Below are 23690 nucleotides of genomic sequence, written 5' to 3'. Positions count from 1 at the left end.
GCAGCTTTGAAATAAAGACACACTATTGTGTGTTGTGATGTCATTTAAAAAGTAGAGAAAATGGAACAACACAAATATAAAAAAAAACTGGATACATATATTTTGTGTTCAACAGTGGGGTTTGCAGTGTGCAATTCCTGCTTATGGAATCGTGATAATATCAATTAAATTGTAAGATTTACAGAAAAAAATCATCTTACGAACAAATTCTAAAATATATTTACAGACAGCACATAAAAATGACTTTTATTTAGTGTATTAACAAATTAATGTTTTTTTTGTACATTTTATGGAAATTATTCTTGTAACCTTTTTTCACAAATAAGAGGTTTATAAAAATAAAAGTACATGTAACTGAACATACAATAGCAAGTGTGATGAATTCTGTTTTAACAGGATTATTTTTCATTATTATATGCTTACAAATATTTGAAAAATAGTACTACCATCAAAATGAATCTGCCTATTATTACATATCGCTTCATGTGTGAGACACTGTGTTCACGTTAAAAAAAGAGAGATCTGATATATTTGAGTAGTCTGGCATTCTACCAGGTACAGTGGGACCTGATTACACTAACGAGGGTGGGTTCAAATTCATGTGTTGCTCATACAATCAGCTATAGAAATAAAAAATCAAATGCCATGCTAATTATAAACAAAAAGCTGTTCAGCCCAAATAAGATTTGCACTGTAAAACATCCTTCATCGAAATGTTTGTAGGTTGCTGTGCAGCTAAACAGCTAGAACATCTTGATTTATTTTTCAACCAACCGGCTATCTGTTCACTTATGAAACATTGAAACATGTTTCATGTTCCCCTTTATTGGATTGAAAAAGGAAAAAAAGGCATGACGGCCATTCAGACGATCTGCTAATCTAGTGAGAGCTAGTGAGAGCTAGGCTAACATTACGCCCCCCCAACTACCTGGCTGATTAACAAACACAATTACTGTGAATGCCCCCCACTGATTTACTAACATTGCTCCAAAGTGTAATCAGGCCCGGGTGATTGTGCCGCCGACACGTGCGACACACAAGATTGCCTTGCTTTATTAACTACATAATTTGGTTGTTTCGTATTCCATCGAGTTTGGTTGTTTGGCACTGAAGACCTGCAGAGCCGCCTGGATTCTGATCACGTCCGTGGTGGACAGTTTGAGCCGGTGGCGCAGCAGGCAGGAGAACAGGTCCAGGCGCTGCTGGCCCGGCGGCGAGAGCCGGTTGACCCGGTCCCGGATCTCCAGCAGCTGCAGCAGGGCCGAGTCCTGCGAACCCTGCGTGTACGGGTAGTCCAGCTGCAGGATGAGGTCCTGGATGGCCTCCGGGTCAAAGTGCATGCTGTAGCCGAACACCTGCATGCTGTTGATCTTCATGTAGCCCAGGTTGCGCGAGGAGTCCATGACCTCCAGGGGCTCGTAGTAGATGGAGGAGTTACCGTGAGGCGAGGGCACCTTCACGCGGCTCCGAAGGTAAAAGTGAACCGTCTCAAAAAAGGTTTTCCACTTGTTGCCCAAGGTTAACGTCCAGTTGTAACAGTCTAGTGGTATGTCTAACTTGGTCCTTTCCCAGTCTGGATAATTGTTCTGGTCTATGGGCATGATCCAGCTCTCCGAATGACTGCCCCCAAAGGGGTTGATATAAACAGAAAGCATGGGTTCCAGGGTGCTGTTTTTAGTAAGGCAGATCTGGAGGGACATTCCCAGGAGCATGTGCACGTGGCTGGACTTGAACTTGTTGCTCTTCAGCGTCAGCAGCATCCGCTTCCTCCACGACGGGTCGAACCAGTTGTTGAGGCGCACGTCGTTGCTGATGAACATGGCGTGCACCGTTATCCGGCCGTCGCGCTTCTGGAGCAGGTAGCGCATCTCCGTGTCCTGGAGGTCCGTCTCGAAGCCGATGTAGTTGTCGGTGGAGTCGGGCACGGTGTTGCGGCAGGCGCCCTGGCTCAGCGTGAAGCCGGGATTGCAGCCCGAGCAGCGCGAGCGGTTCTCGTAGGAGCAGGCGGAGCAGTAGGGCCCGTCGCCCACCGCGCACGGAATCACGCCCTGGCACGTCGGGTGCTCGTAGAGGCACGAGCAGGAGCGCGACTCCTCCATGTACGAGCCGATCTGGTTGTTCTCGCTGCAGTACAGGATGGAGAGGATGTAGCTCAGCCAGTAACTGAAGGGCCTGGATAGAAGAGAAGGCATGTTCCATATGAGCCAATGTATATTTCATATCCACAGCATTCCCTCTTTGAGCTAAGACATGAAATTTTCACACTCAGGGGAAAGAGTACAGTGCCAGACAGAATAGGATACAGCTCAGCAAGTACAGTGGGTATAGTAAGTATTCATACCCATGCTAAAGTTGACTAAAAAGAGGAATATAAAATCATCTTTTGAGAATTGATTGTAATGCCTTAATTCAAAAAATGAGTAAAAATCAAACCGCTAAGGACACTAATTTTCTTTGTGATTGAAGAATGTATCGTAAATAGATAAATGTTCTTCCTTAAATACAGGGAGCATAAGTAATTGACCCCTATGTTAAATTCCCATAGGAGCAGGAGGATTTTTTATATGTTTTTATTTTTAAAGGCCAGCTATTTCATGGATCCAGGATATTATGCATCCTGATAAAGTTCCCTTGGCCTTTGGAATTAAAATAGCCCCACATCATCACATACCCTTCACCATAGCTAGAGATTGGCATGGTGCTTTTTCCAGTTAGCCTATTAGCCTGTTTGATGCTCATTGAGCTCAATGCAAATCAAACAGGCTAATAGGCTAACTGGAAAAAGCACCATGCCAGTCTCTAGCTATGGTGAAGGGTATGTGATGATGTGGGGCTATTTTGATTCCAAAGGCCAAGGGAACTTTATCAGGATGCATAATATCCTGGATCCATGAAATAGCTGGCCTTTAAAAATAAAAACATATTAAAAATCCTCCTGCTCCTATGGGAATTTAACATAGGGGTCAATTACTTATGCTCCCTGTATTTAAGGAAGAACATTTATCTATTTACGATACATTCTTCAATCACAAAGAAAATGAGTGTCCTTAGCGGTTTGATTTTTACTCATTTTTTGAATTAAGGCATTACAATCAATTCTCAAAAGATGATTTTATATTCCTCTTTTTAGTCAACTTTAGCATGGGTATGAATACTTACTATAGCCACTGTATATGACAACACATAAAGAAACCTCATCCATATTTATCTGCCTTCTTTATAAACCCAATAAAATACCATCTATAACTGCTGGGGGAGGATTTTCTTTTTATTAAACAAAGCACAGCACAATCCAAATACTGTGTATAACGTCAAGCACATTTGCTGAAAGACTTTTGAGATAAACTAATGAGACGCAAGCTAATGAGACGCACATCCAGTCTTAGTGACAAGATATGTGCACGTGATCTTAATTTACTGTGTCTTTAGCTTTATGTCGCTAGAGTGGGTTTAATTTCTTCATAGGAGAGATTCAACATGAGTGTGAAATGATGACAATTAAAAGTAAACATCCACTCCAACCATTGTTGTACTTCCAGTACATTTATGCTCATTTGTGATGTTTGATATCCACACCTTAGAGGGACAGATGGTATTGTGATGCTTTGGCTACCAGTAAAACAACTTGTTTCAGCTATTGTGAGACATTTGTAAAAGGCATGATAATCAATTTGCTGTTTTGTGACAAGGAAGCGTTAATATCCATATTGCCAAGCTTGCACTGTCACTCAAGTGGGCAGAGAAGATTGCTATTATTCTTAGTGCAAACTCCTGCTCTGCATGAAAAAAAAGGTGCCCTTCCAGCATCAAACATAAACTAGGCAAGCAGAGGGTGTAAATATTCATGGGGAGCGCTTGACTGGGAGACAGGAAGTGTGTAGGTGGGTGGCAGTGGAAGAAATCTCTGCCAGCTGTCAGCAGTTTTTAGGGAGCAATGGGTGTGGGTGTGGGTGTGGGTATGGGTGTGTACGTGTGTGTGTGTGTGGTGTGTGTGTGGTGTGTGTGGTGTGTGTGTGTGTGTGTGTGTGTGTGTGGAGTGGGGGGGGGGTGGCTGAGGCAGGAATGCATCCGTTGCTCTGTGAATAACCAGATTTCATTTCATGAATTACAATTGAAGAATGAGTATCGTACCCATTACTGTGATGAAATGAATCAAAACTCCCTACTCGTGTCAGAACCTCTTCCATATGCAGTCATTCAATGTTGAGCCATAATAAATGGTATTAGCCTCAGGGTTTTTCTTTTAATTTAATGTGATATTCGACGCCTGCATGGCTCTTACGGAAAATATATTGAATTTATGGTGAATTTAAGCGAAGAGTTTCTGGATATAAAGAGTGTGGTCCTTCAGAGGACGTGCAACGTATAACAAACATAGAATCATGGGGAGATTCAAAAGTAAAAACGTAGAATCATCTTTTGCATCTAAGGGCTTTAACGCCCTCCGCCACACCTTCAGCTTCCAGTGAAGGAAACATAAAAGGATCTCACTGTTCAGTGCAAGGAGACCTATAGCAAAGAACACACATACAAGATGGAGGGGTGGATATGTAGATGACAGCTCGGATATAGAGATAGATGGGGCAGACTGTGGGAAGAGAGGGATTCAAATAGAATGAAATTGTTGTAGGAAGAGGGACTGACTGAAGGGTAATTTCAAGCTTGATTTCTTTTATTGATAATTGCACCATTGCTTCCACTCAAATGTGAAGAACTTAGAATGTATGCATGGGCATATAAACGGAACAGTATGAATTGAAAATCTAAATAATATCAACCATAATATCAACATAAATAAATACCATCTACCGCATTTGTGAAATGCAAGCTGAGATGACATCTGCCAGAGTAGAACATAACAAAACAGACAGATCTGAGTGGTTTTCAGTAACTTAAGAATGGCTCTTGCAAAACAAGGAGTCCCACTAAGCACCATAAGAACGTTCTGAATCAAATTCACAGTGTGAGGGTCTATGCTCTCATCAGTAATAGTGTATAAACTCATAGTCCTCCCAGTTGGCGCACAGTTTCTGAAAAGCTGTACCCCAGCCAGGGCTAATCCTGCATTAGAGACAAAGAGGGGCTATTCTCTGGCTTTCCTTTTTTTTTTATGTTATTGTCCCTCCAGGCACAGAATGCAAGTCAAACTACAATCTTGATTAATCTCTTAAATCTTAATATTAAATCTTGGATTTAGTGTTTCATTCCCCAGAACAAGGATTGTTTTGTAATATAACCTAAAACCATAATCCAGACACAAATGGGAAAGACATGACAGAGGCAGAAAAATAGAAATAAATAATACATAAAACAAATGTGTACTTTGTTCTGTGCTAGAACACTAGTCTCCAAACCACAGGAGCAAACCTTGTTATTTACTGTCTCTTAAGACCTTATACTGACAATGTCCCCAGTTATTTCTCCTACCCTTAACCATATACAACCCAATATGTTGACCTATAGCTCTCATTGTGTCTGTTTTGTATAGGGACGAGACAATCTATTTATCCCTGGTCTCTCTGAAAAGATAAGACGTGTTGGGACCGACACTGGGACCTTGGCCAAGACTTCAACATTAACACAATTATTGTCTCCACAATTGCCCCTGGTTCCAGGAGGAACAGACTATAAAAGGGTATTGTTTCATAATTAGTTCAGAGGACACACCTCCGCCTTGCCCGAATCAGTCAATCCATTTAGAGAGTGCTTAGGAGGCAAAGCTCCCGATGGGAAGCGTCATGACCTTGGTGAGTCTCTCTTACAAGAAACTGAGGCTTTGGTCAACAGCATCTGTAGGTTGACTCCTGCGAGCTCTTACACTATTTCTGCTGAACTTTTTTCAAAGAAGCATCAGATTATTTAATTACTACAGACTTCGGAATACTGCTTGACGTTATATAATGTAGTATGTGGTAGCTTGACATTTATGTGACATGCAGAAAGGACTGTGGGATAGGGGGAAAACTGTGAAGGCCTTTGATGTATGCAGGGAGGAAGGGATGCTGCCATTCAGTTGAAAATAAAAAGTGTATTCTGAATTCCTCATTAACATCTCATATAGTATCTTCAGTCCATGTGCACATGTATAGATGGATGATTTGCATTTGGTTACAGAGGCAGCTACTTTCATCTGGTGGGAATCATGCCACAGTGATGTGCCACTATACATGTCTGTGGGCGCTGAATTCTTCTAAGAGCCACTGGGAAGTTTTACAGCTCTCTCCACTCCGCCACCTCCGTGACTGACAGTCTCTACTTCCCTCTCTCCATGGCCTATACACACTCAATGCATGCCTTGTCACAGCTGACAGAGGCCTTGAAACAAGTTCTATTTGTTCGGTGGGTATTGTTACGTGCGGCGATCAGCGGCCGCTGTAATCCTACCTCTCTCTGGGCACGGCGATTCGTGGCTGAGTCCGGCATCGCTTGCTCAGCGTGAAGAGCCTGCCGATGATCCGCCGGGCTTTGCTGAGGAGCTGCCCGGTTCCGAGCTCCAGCTGCTGGTAGCGCTGGTGCACACCAGGGTCCATCTTCCAGAAGTACTGGATGGCGGACGAGTTTAAGGCGTAGAATGTTGGCAGTCTTCGCACAAAGTTCTGGAACTCATCTGGAACATAGCGCACAGCACACCAGGGCGAAAGTGAGCAATGCACCATCTGGCCTTCTTGCTGGCTTGTTAAAACGTTCAAGCTGGAGTGTCCATCGATAGGGAGTGGGTGGAAGTGTATAGATTCGCCTCGAATAACATTTTGACATACACCCTCCGCAATTGCTAATGGGGATAGAATATTGTTCTATCAAATGCTTCTACACAGGGCAAATCAAGTTCAATTAGAAAGACGGCATGGCGTCAAGGCATATAAATCTATTTTGGAGGAGAGTGAAACAAAATTCATATTTTCATCCGCAAAATCAATAACTATATTATCTCAGTGACCTCAATTCCAACAAAATCAATAAAGTCTAGCTTTTAATGAGAAATGACTACGATGTCTTAAACAACTGAGGTTTTTATGGTCACTTATTACTACCTATTTCTATTTTTTACGATGGGACACACTTGAGTAAAAAAGATGTGCGAGGGCTTTTTCAAGAGGAACCTGTTGTGCTGAGTGCGCTACTCAGAGACTGTGTGATTGCACATCAGATTATCCATCTAAGACTTGATTGTTAACTGATTATTATGCGGCGCATTACCACTGTTTATTTGTTATCTTTGTAGTCATTAGTCGGCTATTTTCACATTTTCGAATCAAAGCCTGCTGCTACAGGAGGTGAAATTACTGTGCTCCACTGTTCCCTGAATAAAAGCAGCGTACAGCTGGCAACTGGCCCAGAAAAGGGAACAGGAAATCCTGCCAAGTCCAAAATGCTATTTTACCACAATGACAATGGCACTATTTCCCTGAAAGGTATAGGCTCTTCTCACCATTTCCGTGTCAGGCTCTGTAGAATAACAAGGCACAACATAGCGATGTCGTCCTGCTAGTTAGAAGCACTGTGCAGCTTGAGGGACATGTTTTCCAGCACCACTCAAAACAACCACTAAATTGCTTATTGAGCAGCAGGAATCTGTCTCAGTGGCTGTCATGTCTGACAAACTATGCCAGGATGTTGTCGTTTTTTTAACTGTTGTAGGGTCTTTTTCTGTGTTGACTGCAACATCATGCCCTATGGGGATTTTGAGATCCAAAACAATAATATAGCATAAAACATGGATGAATATAGCAAGCCAAAGCATTATCCAAATTTAAATGGATTCAGTATAGAACACATTGTCCAAGTGTCCAATAAGTGACATGTTGATGTTTTTCCTACCCGATTCCTCAAACTCTTGATTGGCCTGCTTCCATGATTCTCGAATCTGTCTGAGACTGTCCTCCATCGCCTTCAGGTTCAATTCAGGACAGTTGCACTGTGGGAAATCGGGACCGCACCGGCACCAGCAGTCATTATCTCGGCACACAAACTCTCCCTCCGAATGACACCCGATGTAGCTGAGGGCAGCCTGGACGAACCGGCTCCTCAGGTAGTCTGGTAGAATGGCCTGAAGTCCTGCAGCAATGACAGTGGGCAGACGCTAATGAACACATGGTACAACATGATGAGCAGCATGCTATTAGCATTCACATTTGCATTCCAATCGGTCAACAGATGCCATGATCTTAAGCAACTTGCAGTAGGCCTGCGCTTTCTTGATAATAGTTTTGGAGAGAAATATCCTGAATAAATTATTGTATACACAAATAAATACAGAAATTGACACAACAAAACATATACAAATAAATACTGTTTTCTGAAGCCTTTTCAGACCTTCCAAATGCTTCAAAAACAAGTGTCTGGTTATAGAGTGTAATAATATGTGTTAAAATATTAAAAGTGAGAGCTTGATTGGTTATGACATCCGTATGCCTATTCCAATATCGGCATACAGAAGATGAAATGACACACTGACAACTGCATCAGAAACTCTGGGATTGGTTCAATTATGGATGTTCTACCTTGTAAATGAATCTTGTTTTCAGGACTCTGAACCAGAACTGAACTGACAGAATCGAGGTTGTCATAGTTACTGCATCCGAGAGGGCCTGTCCTTGTTTCCGTCACCTAAAGGGAGGGAAAAAAAGACACATGGCAATACTCAAGACACCCAGACTGGATGCCACCACAGTCATTAAAAATGCAAAAAAGCCAGCTGAATGTCACATGAAATAAGATTAACAATACATTTGCCAAAAACAGCTATGCGGATGACACGAAGGACATGGCTTTAGACTAAGGGCTCAAACCACAGCACGCAAGCTAACAAGAGAAGAAGAGAAAAAAATCTGTAAAAAGACAGGATTTAGACTCAAAATAGTACATTAAGTATGCAGATGGCTAGCTTGCTAATTGGGCAATATATGGACACAGAAAAGCTTTCGATTACTCAAAGGGACTGCATCTGATGCTGCCAGCCCAAGACTGGAGCTGGCCCATTCAAATAGGCAGATGTTGGTGTTCAACCCATTGCAAATTAGTTGACTTAAGGCAAAAAATATCCTGGCCAGCTGAGAACAACCAGATTTGTATTCAAGTTCCGTGGTGAAAACCCCAAGGAGTTGAATGTGAGCAGCTTTTCAAGGTGTGTTCTTACAATCTACTGAGGTCCTAAAAAAAAAAAACGTATGTGTGTGGGCGTGTGTGTGTGTGTGTAAGCATCATTGCTGCATCGCTGACTCTAAACTGACACAGTGGATTGACAACAGGATCTTTGTTCCCCTTCGAGAGCAGCGCTGAATTGTGCACAATCACAGCTCAATCATCCCTGACAAAAGTCTGATTTAAGGCTGCCGTACATCAAGTTTCCACTGGCATATCACTAGACAAACTGCCAGCCTCCAGGCGAATATATCTCCTTCCTTGTCACTTACAAATTATTCTCAGCGCTTCAGCAGCTTCTTTTAATATTTTCCCAGAGGGCCAATAAAAGTAACCACATCTCCATTGTAGATGAATGGTGACCTGGGATGTGAATTTTTGTCTAGGATCTTAAAGAGGAACAACTTTAGTTCCCCCCTTTTTAAGTCCAAACGTTGTGAAAGAGTTACCTTTCTTCGCCATCTACTTTAAGGTCAGTGAGAATACTGTGAAATGGATGACTGGGGACTTGGGAAGGGGCGGAGAGGAAAAAAAGAAAACCTCCGATCCGTACCTGCCGGGCTGTACGCAGCATAGATCCCTCAGAGCTATGGGATCACCGGCCCATGACTAAGTAAGCAGACAGGCTGGGGAACCTCATTTATGAGTTACATAAGGAGCAAATATCCATTATCGAGAAATACTTTATTGAATTTTTGGTAAGTGTTGAGTTTGAAATAACTTTTCAATAAGCGCGGCGAAAAGCGAGAGGGGGGGCTGGGTGAGGGCGAGCGAGGCGAGAGGGAAAAGCACAACTTCAGCAACCGCCGCTGCCATTTCCATTCTCTCTTATTGATGCATCCACACAATTAATTAAAATCCAAGACGGCTCTACAGGGATCGGCAGATTAATTTCTAACAGAGACAGATGTCCGACTTAAAGGGGAAAAATTGACCAAATGCAAATATAAAGATGGGTTTTCTATGCATAGCAATGAGACCATCTGCAACAAGAGCCCGTAGGAGACCAGCATGTGCTAGAGTCAGGCTATTCGATCAGTAAGCGAAAAAAAAAAAATCTCAACAGTTGTCTGTAGTCTGCAAAATCTACAGTGACTTCAATATGGCCAATTTGGCTCTCATTACAATAATTATGGGGCAGAATATAAATTATCTGGATAGAAAAAATGTTTGTATATAGTAATGCCCTATTATCTGTGGTAATTAATTCATGCTGACTACATCAGGAATACCAACAGCTGCATTTAATGAGACTGGTAATTGGTCTGGGAACGACTTCCTGAAATAAGCAGTTCAAGTTTATTGGTTTTATTAAAGGAAATGGGTCATCATGTCGAGAAGCTCTGCATTTCTCCACATCAGTAGTTATACATCTGTTAACATTTGCTTTATCTCCATCATGTGATGTGCTCTATCCCTTAGCCCAAAGATATTTCATCGGTTATTGAAATGTATGCAGTGCTTTATACTGGAATGCTAAAAGTGGTATTACAGCTTAATGCACTCAAATGCAGCATCAATTTTGACTACAACGAGAGCGTGAATTTTGAACAGCGCACTAGACATTAGGGAAGCTCACCCCACCGATACGGACGTCCTTCGCCTGAACATTTATTAAGGAGGCTTGATGCTTTATTAATGCCACCTGTGAATAATTTCACACTGGGCTGTGGACAATGTGGGAGCTATTTGAATAATAATGGGCTTTTAAATGCATACACATTCTTGTAAACGACATTAATGTTTCATGGAGATTGGCACTTGTTTTTACAGCACTCCTTGACGTCGCTTTTTTCCCTAGAACAGTCCTCTTTTTTTAATCACAGAGGCCTATTCAGTCAGCCCATCCACATTTGCATCGGAGGACATGTTTACTCAATACTTTGAGGATTCCGGCAACGGTACAGAGGGACTTTGTTCTTGGTTAGCTCCAAGTCAGCATGGGCTTGGTGTAAGCTTATCTTAAAAAAGAAGAGGAGAGCAATAAGAGGAACAGAATGGGATTATATTCCACCCTGGAAAAAATAGAGCCCCTTCTGAACGCAGCAGGGAACCTTTGAGAGGGGAGTGTGGTGGATAACATGTCCAGCAGTGACTTGGGAGTCCTTCAAATTAAACAGCACTATCCTCCCGTTTTTTTTTTTTTTTTACAAGGGACTTTTAACTCAACTTCTCTGCGTGGGCGGTGAAATTCCCTGTGATTTGGAAGCTGTCTTCCTTTCCCCTGCTTACTTCAACTGTTCCTTCACTGGTTCATGTGGAGAGTGTGAGTCTGAGGTGGTGAGGGAAGAGTGAGTAACAGAGAGTGTGTGTGTGAGAGAGAGAGAGAGAGAGAGAGAGAGAGAGAGAGAGAGGGAGAGGGGGGGGCAGGGAGTCAGGGAGAGAGAGAGAGAGAGAAAGCGACAGAGAGAGAAAGAGAGAGAGAGAGAGATGGGGTGAGTCGAGAGTTGGCAACTGTTTAGTTCCTCACAGCTTGCTGCTGCGATGCTTGACTGATGACCCAGACAGACGTCAAAGAGCCACCGATGGCAAAATGCCCAACTCTGCCTCATCTCCTCATCTCGTTTTCTAAGTTTTGCACAGACCATAAAGTTTAAGGATACATTCCGCTGGAGTTCTTTATGTCCTTTTTTCCCCCATGCAAACCTTTTTCTTTGGGAGAGGTGACAACATAGTGCGGAAGGTCGAGAGGGACATTAAGAATATATGCGCCTTTGAATAATGCACCGGCCGAATTTGTCTTAGATGAATTTTTCACAAGTTGATGTGCCCAGCCCCGAAACGCATAGCTTTCGCTTCATTCCATCGGCTCACTGGTCGACATGCTTCTGGCAAGTCACATTTACAATGCGAGTAGTAAATGTAGCTGCATACCTCTCAGACGTAGGCTATCACTAACCAGGTGTCAGAGAGTGATCTACGGTACGTAACTAGTTCTGTCTTAGGGGGTGGCTATGAATTTGTGATGGAGCCGCTGCTTGCACTTTGTCTCTGTGCGAGCGGCTGTGGACTCTAAATCAAAAGCAAAAGAGCTGATTAACACCTTAGTAGAACGCGGAGCATTTCCTTCCCTGTCGACACGCTCAGTAAGGTTAAAGGATCATTTATTACCAGTGGTGCAGAAAATATTCTTCATAAGTCTCCGATTCATTACAGCCTGACACCTAACTAATATTCAAAATGGCTGACAAATGGGGAAAGGGCTGTACGAAAATTACTGAAATGGAACAGATAATTTGTCATGCTAATGCATAATTGTGGCGGGACACTCTCGGTTATTTATTTTTTTTATATTTCATTCTTTTTTTTTCTCTTCTCCCCTTCAAATCACTTGCATCTCCGATATTAGAGCAGACAGACTCCACAAGAAGCAGCAGGGAATGTGAGCTTCAAAGCAAGGTTGTGCACATTTTCAAAGTCAGGTTTGCATTAACATCTGTCTTCCCAGTGAGGCGAAAATCCATGCACCGAGTTAAAGCCCACTGATCCCGTGAATACTTCACATCTGTCACCGCTAGTACCCCGTGAACGAACGGCCCTCGGAGGACTCAATGTCAATTCATCTCCCACACCTCTCGGGCTGGGGGTGGGGGTGGGGGGTGTTGCTGGTGGTAGCAGGGGTGTAATGTGTTGTATTGCCAACAATTACAACTGTAGCGCACAATGGTATATACAACTGGGCTGAGGGTCCGCTTGTGAAAAATTGCAGTTGATGTTCAAACTAATGGCACGGGTTCCCTTCCTCTCCTCAGCTATATTGCTTAATGAAGTATGGCAAGGAAAACGCCAAAAGAAATTCTGCTCTTACGCTGCTGAGACTTGAGGCTACTGGAGTGGGGAGGGAGATTCACAAACATTTCTCATCCCTATGCACGAACATAATTTCTCAAGGTAAATCATTGCTTGCCATGGATTCTTTGCCGGAGGTAGATAAATAGTGTTCCATATGAGAATGAATTACCTCTGAGACAAGAAGGGCAACCTCAGCCATTCATGCTCAAAATGATACATTAACTTGTTTAAGTGTCCTCACATGACAGATGTGCATGGGCACTGTATATTCCCACCACACAACAGCATTCCGCAACGTTCGAGCCATCATCACCCTTGTTTCATGTCAGCCATCACAACTTCAAATGACTCCACCTTAGCCGCACACATGGCATGAAAATGCCTTTATGGTAAATCTACTGTACCGACGCTTTATCTAAGCGTTGCTTCCAGTGCTTTTATATGTAAATTAATGGTGTCAACAGCACAAACGCCCTACATAATGCATGACCCTTAAAGCCTCATCAGTCCTCCGACCAATTCATTGCCTCTGTAAGACAGCTACAAATTCACAGCGCAGCTCACCCACATTCAGGAAACAACAGAGGCAGCTTTTTGCATGCTCTAAATATAGTGGCGTAAACATCTTAAGGGTCAGGTCCCAGCTCCCGACACGGTGGGGCCAAGGGTGGCGGTGGTGGTGGTGGTGGTGGTGGGGGTTACCTTGATGGCAGTGGAGGCGATCTGGAGGTGGTGCAGCTTGCGCAGCGTGCTCTCTCTGTCGATGAAGTAGGAGGCAGCCAGCTGGTGGAGGGTCTCCAGAGTGACGGCCGTGCTGTTTGAGTCACTCGGATCGGCCGTCCGGCTCAGCTTGCGCTTATCCACAAAGATGGTCAAGGCCTCCTCTCCTGCAGCAGCCGAGCAGAGAGCGAGAGAGAGAGAGAGAGCGTGCAGAGCAGAGGGCAGAACAATGAGAACGCAATACACACACACACACACACACACACACACGTACACACACACGTGTGTGAGCACACAATGCACACACACGTGTGTGAGCACACTGGGAGAATACACACTGAACTCAAGAGCACTAGAGTAATAGAAATATGCAAGAAAACGCTTATACACTTTCCACACAGAAAACAAAACGTGTAATCCCCCCCCCCCACACACACACACACACACACACACACACACACACATACAGAGATCAACAGAACTCCGGAATGATTTTGAATAAATACTGTAGATCTGTGAGGGGGAAGTGTCTCGCTAGACAAGGCTAGCAGTTCGGAACATTATGTACCGGAGTTCCCTTTTTTATATTCTGCGCTAGCTATGCCCGCTACAGGCTCAGGTTGTCTATGAAACAGATGCTGTTAGGTACCTCCCAGTGTTGCGGACAGCAGAAAGTGCGTGCCGTATTTCCGGATGATGTTCTCAGTGATGGCACCGGTGGTCGGCCGGCGGCCCAGGTGCCTGATGGTCTGCATGAACTCGGGGTCGAGAGGCAGGGCCACGCCATTGTTGTCCTGTCTCTCCAGCGCCAGGCTGCTCACTTTCCAGCGGCCAAACTCTCTGCAAAGTCACACACAGCAGCAGATGCGGTCCAGCTCGGCACAGTCTATCTGCGAGTCCCTTTCCCATCCCTGTTGTCAACTGGGCTGCAGAGCATAAACACTTTTTTTTTTTTACTCCCTCCAACTCCCAATACCAGATTAAAAGACTTCCTGTGAAAACAGAATTCAATGATGGACAGAAAAATAATCCATCTGAAAGGGTATTATGCGCATACGGTTGTATATGGCGGCAAAAAGCAACGATTAGAAGAAAAAAAGGAAACAGAATCGTGGCGGAGGAAGAATGGGGAATGGCACAGAGCCTCAGATAAGGCCTGCTGGGGAGAAAATGTGATGCCTGCATGACCTCCTCTGTGCTATTCGAATATTTTTTTTTGCATTTTTCTCTTCTGTTTTTTACCCCTGCCCTCCCCCCCAAAGATGAATTGCTCCATGCTGTTTCAAGTGAGCCCGGGGAATTGCTCGTCCCCCGTTTGCAAAAATGGCCCACTGATTTTACATAGCCGAGCGATCTATGGTTATTTTCTCAGCTTATTCCTCAGTAGCTTGGCCCGGCTGCAATGAGGGACAATAATGAGCTGCTCGCAGAAAACGAGGTGGGCTGTCAGATGCGCGGAGAGGTGCGGATTGGGCCATGAAGCCCGAGATGTCAATTGCCCTTTATCTGCCACCTCGCGCACCACCCTTTGCTTCACAGGATGAAACAGAATACTCATGGCAATCCATTTACAGCTGGTCATATGGAGGTCAGGCTTTAGACTGTACACTTGTCCTGTTGTCGTGGTGTGTCTAATTCTACATTAGTAGGGTTAGTTAGTATACGGTATGAGTCCTCTGTGGCGTCTGTCTTTTCTGTGTTTGTGTTTATTTTTTCTCGGTACACACACAGTAACATGAGTTAAGTTATTGTGAATGGTTGCACGTTTGTAATTACACGGCATTGAAAACGAATTGGAAAAACTCCACGGAAACGTGCCATGCTGAATTAAAATGGTTGCAGCCTTGAAAAGCTTTGGTGTCTCTAGCTGCTGCACTGACTACAGTACTGTCTGCTCAGAATGGCAGGAGTGTCAGTCTTTCACCTTCCTCTCTGCTCCAGAGTGCAACCCCGCTGTCAATCACACATGGCAATTGAACTGTAAGGGGGCAATCAAGTACGCGGCACTCACAAAGAGTCTCTGGGAAATCATAAAGGGAAACGAGGCGTCAGGGACCCACACGCGTGTGGTTGAGAGGGCGACCTTGGCCTGTGGACTTCGTATGGGCATGCCTTGGCGAAGAGACATGCATGCATTCATAGACCACTGGTATCATACTGCACTGGGGGTCTCATATGTCATGAATAAGACAGGATACTTGTATCCTACTGCTTTGCCCATGAAGAAAACCCTCACCTAAAAGGGGAAATATTCTCTGTTGTAATATAGTTGCCCTTTTTACATGTTATTTTATGTATGTTGTTTTAGGCATGTCAGCCAACATACAATCTAAAGTAATGTGCCTTATTACAGTAAATACCACAATAGAGAGATTATTATACAAACAGTATGCAGCCAATTTTATATTACAGTGTGCGGGGGGGTGGAAAATATCAGAACATCTGGTCAAGATTGAATCAAGAACTGACACCAGTTATTTATGCATAAGTTGTATCATTTTGTCAGGAGATGTTTGGTTTATACAGAAGATTAACTTAATAACAGGGGTGTATGAGTCTATTCTTCCAAATCATCTATCATTTTTCCATTTGCCCATTGGCAAATGTCAGATAACACACCATGTTCCTCCACTGCTTTTCCCTACCATCTTCTAACACCCGATGTACTATTTAGACTATTTATGCAGCTCTTGCTGGCCTGGTTCTGAATGCCCCTTTTGAAACAGCATTTTAGGCTTCCTCCTTAAATCTCAATCCTTGTAATAATCTTCCATTAAAAAGTCCAATTAGTGGTAATGGAAATGGAAACATGACTGAGTTCGAACACAAGACCGGATTTGAGAAAAGAAAAAAAAGAAACTGCTGTGATGATTGGTAAGCGTCCCAGCTTGGCAAATGCAAGGTTCCACGCGTCATAATTTCTGTATTGTACTTAATTGTTGCAGCTCCTTAATGATCCCTGCCTCAACCAACTGCAAGAGGACCAATTTTAAATAGCAGTAATCAGGGAATGCTAATTACACACTTAGTTGCCCACGCCAGAGAGTCCCTTTCATTGTGTGTCTGACCTCACTTAATGCTTGCAGTCCCTCAAAAGTGCACCAGTAAAAATACGACCCATAACAAGCACGACAACAACAATAACAGAAAGGGAAATAATCTCATTACAGGCTGTTACATGTCAGCGTATCTACATAACGAGGGGACAATTACTCCCAACCGGTGCCTCAGAGACATTAACGAAGCGAGCCAGAGGAGCTTAGCCATGATCGACACAGGGGCCAGAACAGAGGTGTGTGTGTGTGTGTGTGTGTGTGTGTGTGTGTGTGTGTGTGTGTGTGTGTGTGTGTGTGTGTGTGTGTGTGTGTGTGTGTGTGTGTGTGTGTGTGTGTGTGTGTGTGTGTGTGTGTGTGTGTGTGTGTGTGTGTGTGTGTGTGTGTGTGTGTGTGTGTGTGTGTATATGTGTCAGTGTGTGGCTGCATGCATGTGTATGTATGTGCTAGGAGAGAGGGGGGTGGCGACAGTGGCGGCGGTGGTACCGGTGCTGGTTGATGGACAGTTACGGATGGTGCCTCAGGCTAATCCACTACTGGCCCTGCACAGTGGAACAGCAGGGGGAAGGTGAGGCGGTGCCGTGGGGGCGTGGTGTGTGTGTGTGTGTGTGTGTGTGTGTGTGTGTGTGTGTGTGTGTGTGTGTGTGTGTGTGTGTGTGTGTGTGTGTGTGTGTGTGTGTGTGTGTGTGTGCAGGAGAACTACCTGCCAGCCTTTTCCCCCCACTGAGACCTGTGGCAACCGAGTCAGAGCAGAGAGTGAGCACCGACAGTGGGGGGAGGGAGGAGAGAGGCGGAAAAAAAAACAATCAGGTCGAGGGGAAACTGAAACCGTTGCTCTCTGTGGAGCCAGGGGGACCTTATCAGCGGACTACAGCAACACGCCGCATTACACTGTTCCAATTCCTGTGGCATCCTTTCTAGACAGACAATGTAAAGGGGGTATTGTAATTACTCGCGGGTAACCATTCGCTGTTAGCCACGAACTCACTTATTTCTTTATATATTTTGTCTTTATTGTCATGGAAAAACAATGCAGAATGTAAGAAAACCTTTCATTTGACGTGTTTTTGTTTTGTTCATTGTGAAATTATGACATGCATTGTAGTGATCAAAACGAGTGACTTATCTTTTAAAGAAAAAGCCACCACTTACATCTGTACAAAACAAAGCCGTGCAGATATTCAAAACAACAGTCAGCGCATGATATTAATATTGGGGCTGCACTTCTCAATTCCCTCATAAAACAAGGTTGTGATTTATTAAATCTTAAAATAGGCATTCAAAATTGAAGCTACCAGAACATCACAGCAGAGTGCAAAGTGTTTCTGTCCTTGAGTTTGCAAACACGGGAGCACTCGGGGGATGTTCACTCGTGTCTTAAAACATAAATAATGACACAATTAGCCTAGAATGAACTGCCCCCCCCTCCCCCCCACACCACACACCACACACCACACACACACACACACACACACACATACAACCCCCACCCCCCATATTTCTATGTTCTCCCAAACATGAGTGTTAACCGGCATTGTAAATGGCTTTGCTTCAGGTCATCCTGGGATGTGTTCAACATGCAGGAGGATGGGCTGTGGCAAGGCTGGACAAAGGCAGTTCATTACGCCCCACCTGGGCATTATTAGATCATTAAAAATAACACATTTTGCTCTGACAAACTGTGCCACGAGAAGGGGGGCTTTATGGAAATTACTGTACCCTCATACGTTAGTGTCAGATGATGAAAGTAATAGCTATAATTTAGCTGGATGATGCACACACGCCGGGGAAGGTATTGGGGGGGAAAAATGTTGCAAATATTAATGATACTTAGATCACATCATCATGATAATCTTCTCTAAAACAACTGAAGGAATCCAGGAATAGTGTACACTTTAGTGATTAAATCTAGATGGGTTACAGACTTTGACAGTTTACTCTGTTTTTGCATAACAACATCTTAGGCTAATGGCACCAGCTGTTAGTTACAAGTCAAGAGGTTGACAATGAATGGAAGAAATAACAATGATGAAAAAGAAAGGAAAATATCAACACTAAGGTGTGTAACGTGACGATAGGCATCCACTGCTCTAGTATATTAGCAAGATTGTTTATATCATTATTAAATGTATAAACATTACTCCTGTAAATGGACAATATGCATCTAATACAAAACGAGCCAAATATATCATTTCTATCCTATGAAATCTATCCCTTAGAGCTTCATCTTTCAACTCCAATTCTGTCTCAGTTCCTCCAGGATTTCACCTTCTCGTCTTGCATTTCTGAATTCACCTGACAACAAGCACTTCAAAGAGCCTCTGCACCACACTAACCTGCAGTCATCAACACCTTATGTGCATACGCCCACTCTGCTTCACCCAGTCATTTTCACATATGAAAATAACACAAATCAGCCATTTCAGTGAAATTGTCTGATCCTTCAAAAACAGCATGGATGACTCTTCTATGTATGTACTGTATATAGGTTCTATGTACCTACTGTATAGGTTCTATGTACCTATCACATAAAACACACACATGAATTAATTCAACCTGTCAGTCAGAGACATGCCATAATTGATGTCTCTTAACTGATTGATGAATAATAAGGGAAAACAACATGGCAGTAGGTGTATGGAAATAGCGTCCAGATGTTTTACACATTGTGTTGCAACACACTAGCCATGAATAGAATTCTTTGTCGAGCCCAAATGACACTGGTTCCGTTGTCAGAGTCTTGTTCCAGCTGCAGGGGCCCGCGCTGAGATAACAGTACTTATCTAGGACTAGATCGCCACCAGAGAGATATTGCGTCTGGCCGGGACAGATGACCTGGCGTATTGCTGCTGATGACTGTTCCAGCCAGTTGCTCTGTCAGCTCACCGAGGTGAGCTAAGTCTACAGGTCAACTGGTGTCTATCAGAGACTTTGTGTCCCCAGCTTTGCTAGTCTATCGTGCCAGAGTTTCCTTCCGTTGTAGGGCAAGAGCGGTGGTGAGGTGGGGACAGTAAGGCAGTGACAAACTGAAGCCTCGGCTTTGGCTAGTCGACCTCATTGTTACTACTTCTCAGGTGATGAAATGGACCAAAACGAATGAGCAGAGAGGCATCCACCCAGTGAAAGTTGATGCTGAAAGAAAAGACTCATGGGCCATTTTAGGTCCCGAAAAAATAATTTCATGGCCAAATTTTACACTGTATTGATAGCGACTCAGAGCCAACAGTGCGTGGTATTTCAATCAGGGGATACTTAGCAGTGTATCATCGGGCTTTGCCAACTTTTGTGTTTGTGTGTCTGTGTGTCTGTGTGTGTGTGTGTGTGTGTGTGTGTGTGTGTGTGTGTGTGTATGTGTGTGTGCGCATGCTCGGAAAACACTTTCTTTTGTGAGTGCTTGGCTAAGCTGGCACCAGACAATACTCGTGACGCTTCACAGGAGGGAATTATTCTTGATCCTCATTGTCACTAAACAGTTGGGGCTAAGCCGACAAGTGGCATCGCCCGACACTCCCAGACCTACTCTTCTCCAGGAAAGAGTAGCCTAGGTTTTAAAAGAAGAAAAAAACAACCACGTGTACACGCATAAACACCACCAATACCCCCTGGCGACACCAGCTCCTTCAGGCTTCCAGCCTTCCTGGAGCGACGGTGACGTGCGCCGCACGACGCAGAGCTGAGGCTCAGCCGTGAAGGCCTCCCCCTGCTTGCAAGTGTCAAACACCATAAAGCTCACCGCTCGTGAGAGGCTTTGTCAAAGTTCCGAGCGCATGCCGGAGTGGGGCATGGGGCGGTGTAGGAGGAGACAAAAAAGCCTGTCCGTAGGCCGCGTGCGACCTTTCGCACGTGGATGACAAAAGGGGTGACTTTTGTTAGCATTTGCCAGCCGCCTGCCAGCAAGCTAGCAGGAGATGTTTTGGCCCAGCACGGCCATGCAAAGGTAAATGGGAGATTGTCTGCTGTGCGCGTACTGTGCTTTGCAATTATGAGGCTTTCATCGCTGAATAGGTGTTTCTCATTCAGACACAAGCATAATGGGGACAATTATCATTATTCAGGACTGCACACACAGTCTGTCTTTCAGATTCTCTTTCACAGACACAAAGATTATACTCGCAACCATACACCGGCGCGCACACACAAATCTGCATGTGTACACACAGACACAAAAATCTTCTCTTTTCATTGTGTTCAACAATTCATTTTCAAAATACCTGGAACGTACGTAGCCCAATGAAAGGGTAGGGAAAGGCAATGCTATCTTCGTGGCGGTGATGTTTTATTATCTTTTTTATTTTATTTTTTTTTATTTCAGCTGTGTATGATGTAAGCCCATATCATCAATATGCAGTCCCAGTGAGCACTGCCTTGCATTCATCCAGTGTGCTGGGGACTGGACTGGCATGTAAAGGAATGTGTTGTTCTCTCTCTCTCTCTCTCTCTCTGCCTCTGTGTCTCTCTTTCCATATCTCTTTCTCTCTAGCTTTTCAATCTCTCTCCACCTTCCTCTGTCTCTCTTCGTCTCGTCTCCTTTGCTGGCACTCTCTTTCTCCCTCTCTTTCGAGTACAAACACACACACAAACACCAGCACACACATTTACTTAAAAATAGATTTTCTGGCACTCTACATAAACTGCACTCTGTGCAGTCGTAACCCAAAGTATCCTCTCTTCAGTGTAGACATACTCGAGAGAGAGACTCTGCTGCTGACATTAAAAGACACGCATAAACAACCAAAACTAGTACATACCCACACAATCGACAAACAAACCTCCAAAGCAACCCAAAATAAATACAAACGCAAACACACACACACACATATACACATTCTTATGGATTGCAATACATTAACTGGTGTGTGCACGTGTGCATTGAGACACTCAGACACAGCCTCTACCTCCCGTCTACTGTCACGTCCATCATTTACATCTCAGAAGATTGCAAACACACAAACACAAACGCACACACTCCCTCTCTCCCCCAGTACCCAGGCCCCATGTCACCAGCAGGGGGAGATCAGGCATTGTCGAACAACAATTGCACCGCTCTTGACTCCCCGTTTCCAGCCCTGACAAAAAGGCCACCCGAGCATTTGGAAAATATTCATGGATGTAGAAGAGAGAAGACTGAGTAACCCCCGTGTTACATTCCCCATCTGCGCCTGGCAAAGCGTCTGCGTGTCGCTGCCAGGAGTGTGCGTCAGTCAGTCAGCCAGCCAGCCAGCCAGTAGCCCAGGCGGACTCGTTTCTCGCTGGCTCAGACCGGGCTGCTGTTCGCTCCATATAATCCCTCATCTCATCGCGGCTGAGCTCAACTCTCACCTGTCACCGGCTTAAACTTCGCAATCCTCCCTCCCTCTTCACCTTCTCCGACAGCATTCACTTTCTTTGGCATGTGATATTACGCACGAAGATAAACGCATGGAGTCGCCGTGGCTCTACTGTTATAGCTAGTCAGGAATTACATTTCAAATCACTGCGGTGGGGTAATAATGGTCCAATTTGTGATTTTGTTGGGGTAGTAAAAAAAAAAAAAAAAAACCTACTGAACGGTTTGAGTTATGGAGATGGAACACAATAACCTAGCGTTACATAGCATTATGTGACAAGCTATAACAATGTAAAAGAAAAACTTATTTTAAAATCACTTACCTGTATATCTTGTACTTTGTGGTGAAACCCTGTTGGTAACGCTCTGCAAATTCGGCAAATTCCTGGGAATGGTGAAAGGGCCCTTTATCTGAAAGGAGCCACCCAAAGGGCCCAGCGGCATCGCCCGCACCTGCTGCAGAGGCTGCAACCCAGCAGAAGAGGCTTAGTGCTACACACCTCCATAGACACATCAGATATACCCGTCTAAAAGCAATACACCGGTAGCTCATGCTTCACCCGGGGACTCCTCATTCTCTCCAAACTTTCCTTGTGTCCTGGAACAACAAAACAAGGAGCGGAAAGTCAGACGCCAGCTGTGGTTTCATGCGTTCTTAATGTCCCCTCGCACACATTTAAGTCACTGTCTTGCACCCTTACCATAAACAACAGCTGTTTTGTGAGAGCAAGACCTTTCTTCGCCATACTTTGCGAAACCCTATTAGCCTATTATGTCTTTTTCCGATCTGTTTCTCAAAAAACGCGACAGACCAAGTGCAATACGTGACTAAAAACACAAACACCCGAGTTTATTTTAAAAATGCATTTTACCTTGTTTTGCTATATTTACTACACTTAGGCAGACCGTTGAAGTTTAATGAAGCATAGAGACGATTTGGGGTGGAAATTGCGCTGTTTTAAACAACCCGATTCTTGTGAGGGTGACCTCCTGAGGACTCCCACACTTCAGTTCATGTTTCCCATTCTAAATCGGTCAGACGTGCATCAGGAAGAAGGGGAGCCTGCGGAACAGTGAATCTCATCCATTTGAACACCTTTCCCGTTGAAAATATTTCCAAGCGGGCAAGTCGCTGTCCGGTCTCCAAGTGCGAGGATGAAAGGCAGAGAAAAGAAACAAATTGTCGTTTTCATAAAATATGGACCATAGAAACCCAGCCGAACACACGGGTAAATCGATTTCTTTCGAGGATGAAGTTGAAGTTACGCGGCTGCTTTCCTCAACAGCGGACAGAAGCGAAAAGCACTTCAAGCAGACCTTCCCCGTCTTCACTGTCAACAGACTGAGCGATTTCCAACTTTAAAATGAATTTTACATTACATATCGATACACTCTCGGAGGCACAACAATTTCCCAGCCTGACCCGAGCTGTATTCCATGAAGCACAGCCGCTCGCAGGTTCTTGCTGGCTTGCACCCATGCACCGTCAAAATGTTCAATTTATTTCATTCTCGACCCTGCCCCACTCCGCATTGGCTGAGAGGAGATAAGAGAGGGCGGGTTTTGTGAAGCTGTCAACTTCCACGGACCGTTAGGAGGATGCTCTCTCTGAGGTGGGCCGAATTCGCGCACGAGAATGCCTGTGATTTGTAAACATA

The 23690-nt window shown here is 44.3% G+C and overlaps 1 protein-coding gene across 1 annotated transcript; it reads right to left on the bottom strand.

The window, feature by feature from the left end:
* Window positions 1-219: 219 nt before the first annotated feature.
* brinp3a.1 (bone morphogenetic protein/retinoic acid inducible neural-specific 3a, tandem duplicate 1) lies at window positions 220-23488 on the bottom strand. The gene is made up of 8 exons (XM_062555383.1): window positions 22905-23488; window positions 22356-22630; window positions 14303-14493; window positions 13636-13820; window positions 8502-8607; window positions 7819-8055; window positions 6385-6607; window positions 220-2172 (listed from the first exon to the last, which is right to left on the bottom strand). The coding sequence occupies exons 2-8, from the start codon at window positions 22583-22585 to the stop codon at window positions 1056-1058; spliced, it is 2289 nt and encodes a 762-aa protein (XP_062411367.1). The 5' UTR covers window positions 22586-22630; window positions 22905-23488; the 3' UTR covers window positions 220-1055.
* Between the last annotated feature and the right edge of the window lie 202 nt (window positions 23489-23690).

This window comes from Sardina pilchardus, chromosome 15 (assembly GCF_963854185.1).
Source record: "Sardina pilchardus chromosome 15, fSarPil1.1, whole genome shotgun sequence".
In the NCBI taxonomy this organism is placed as follows: domain Eukaryota; kingdom Metazoa; phylum Chordata; class Actinopteri; order Clupeiformes; family Clupeidae; genus Sardina; species Sardina pilchardus.
Note: the sequence above shows the minus strand (reverse complement) of the source record. Positions and strands in the feature narration are given on the sequence as shown.

Coding starts and splice junctions, on each gene's coding strand:
- brinp3a.1 (XM_062555383.1), bottom strand. CDS start 22,585: ATGAGCTACCGGTGTATTGCTTTTAGACGGGTATATCTGATGTGTCTA. Junction 8,056..8,501: donor AAACAAGATTCATTTACAAG/GTAGAACATCCA, acceptor TCATTGCTGCAG/GACTTCAGGCCATTCTACCA. Junction 2,173..6,384: donor ATCGCCGTGCCCAGAGAGAG/GTAGGATTACAG, acceptor TCTTCTATCCAG/GCCCTTCAGTTACTGGCTGA.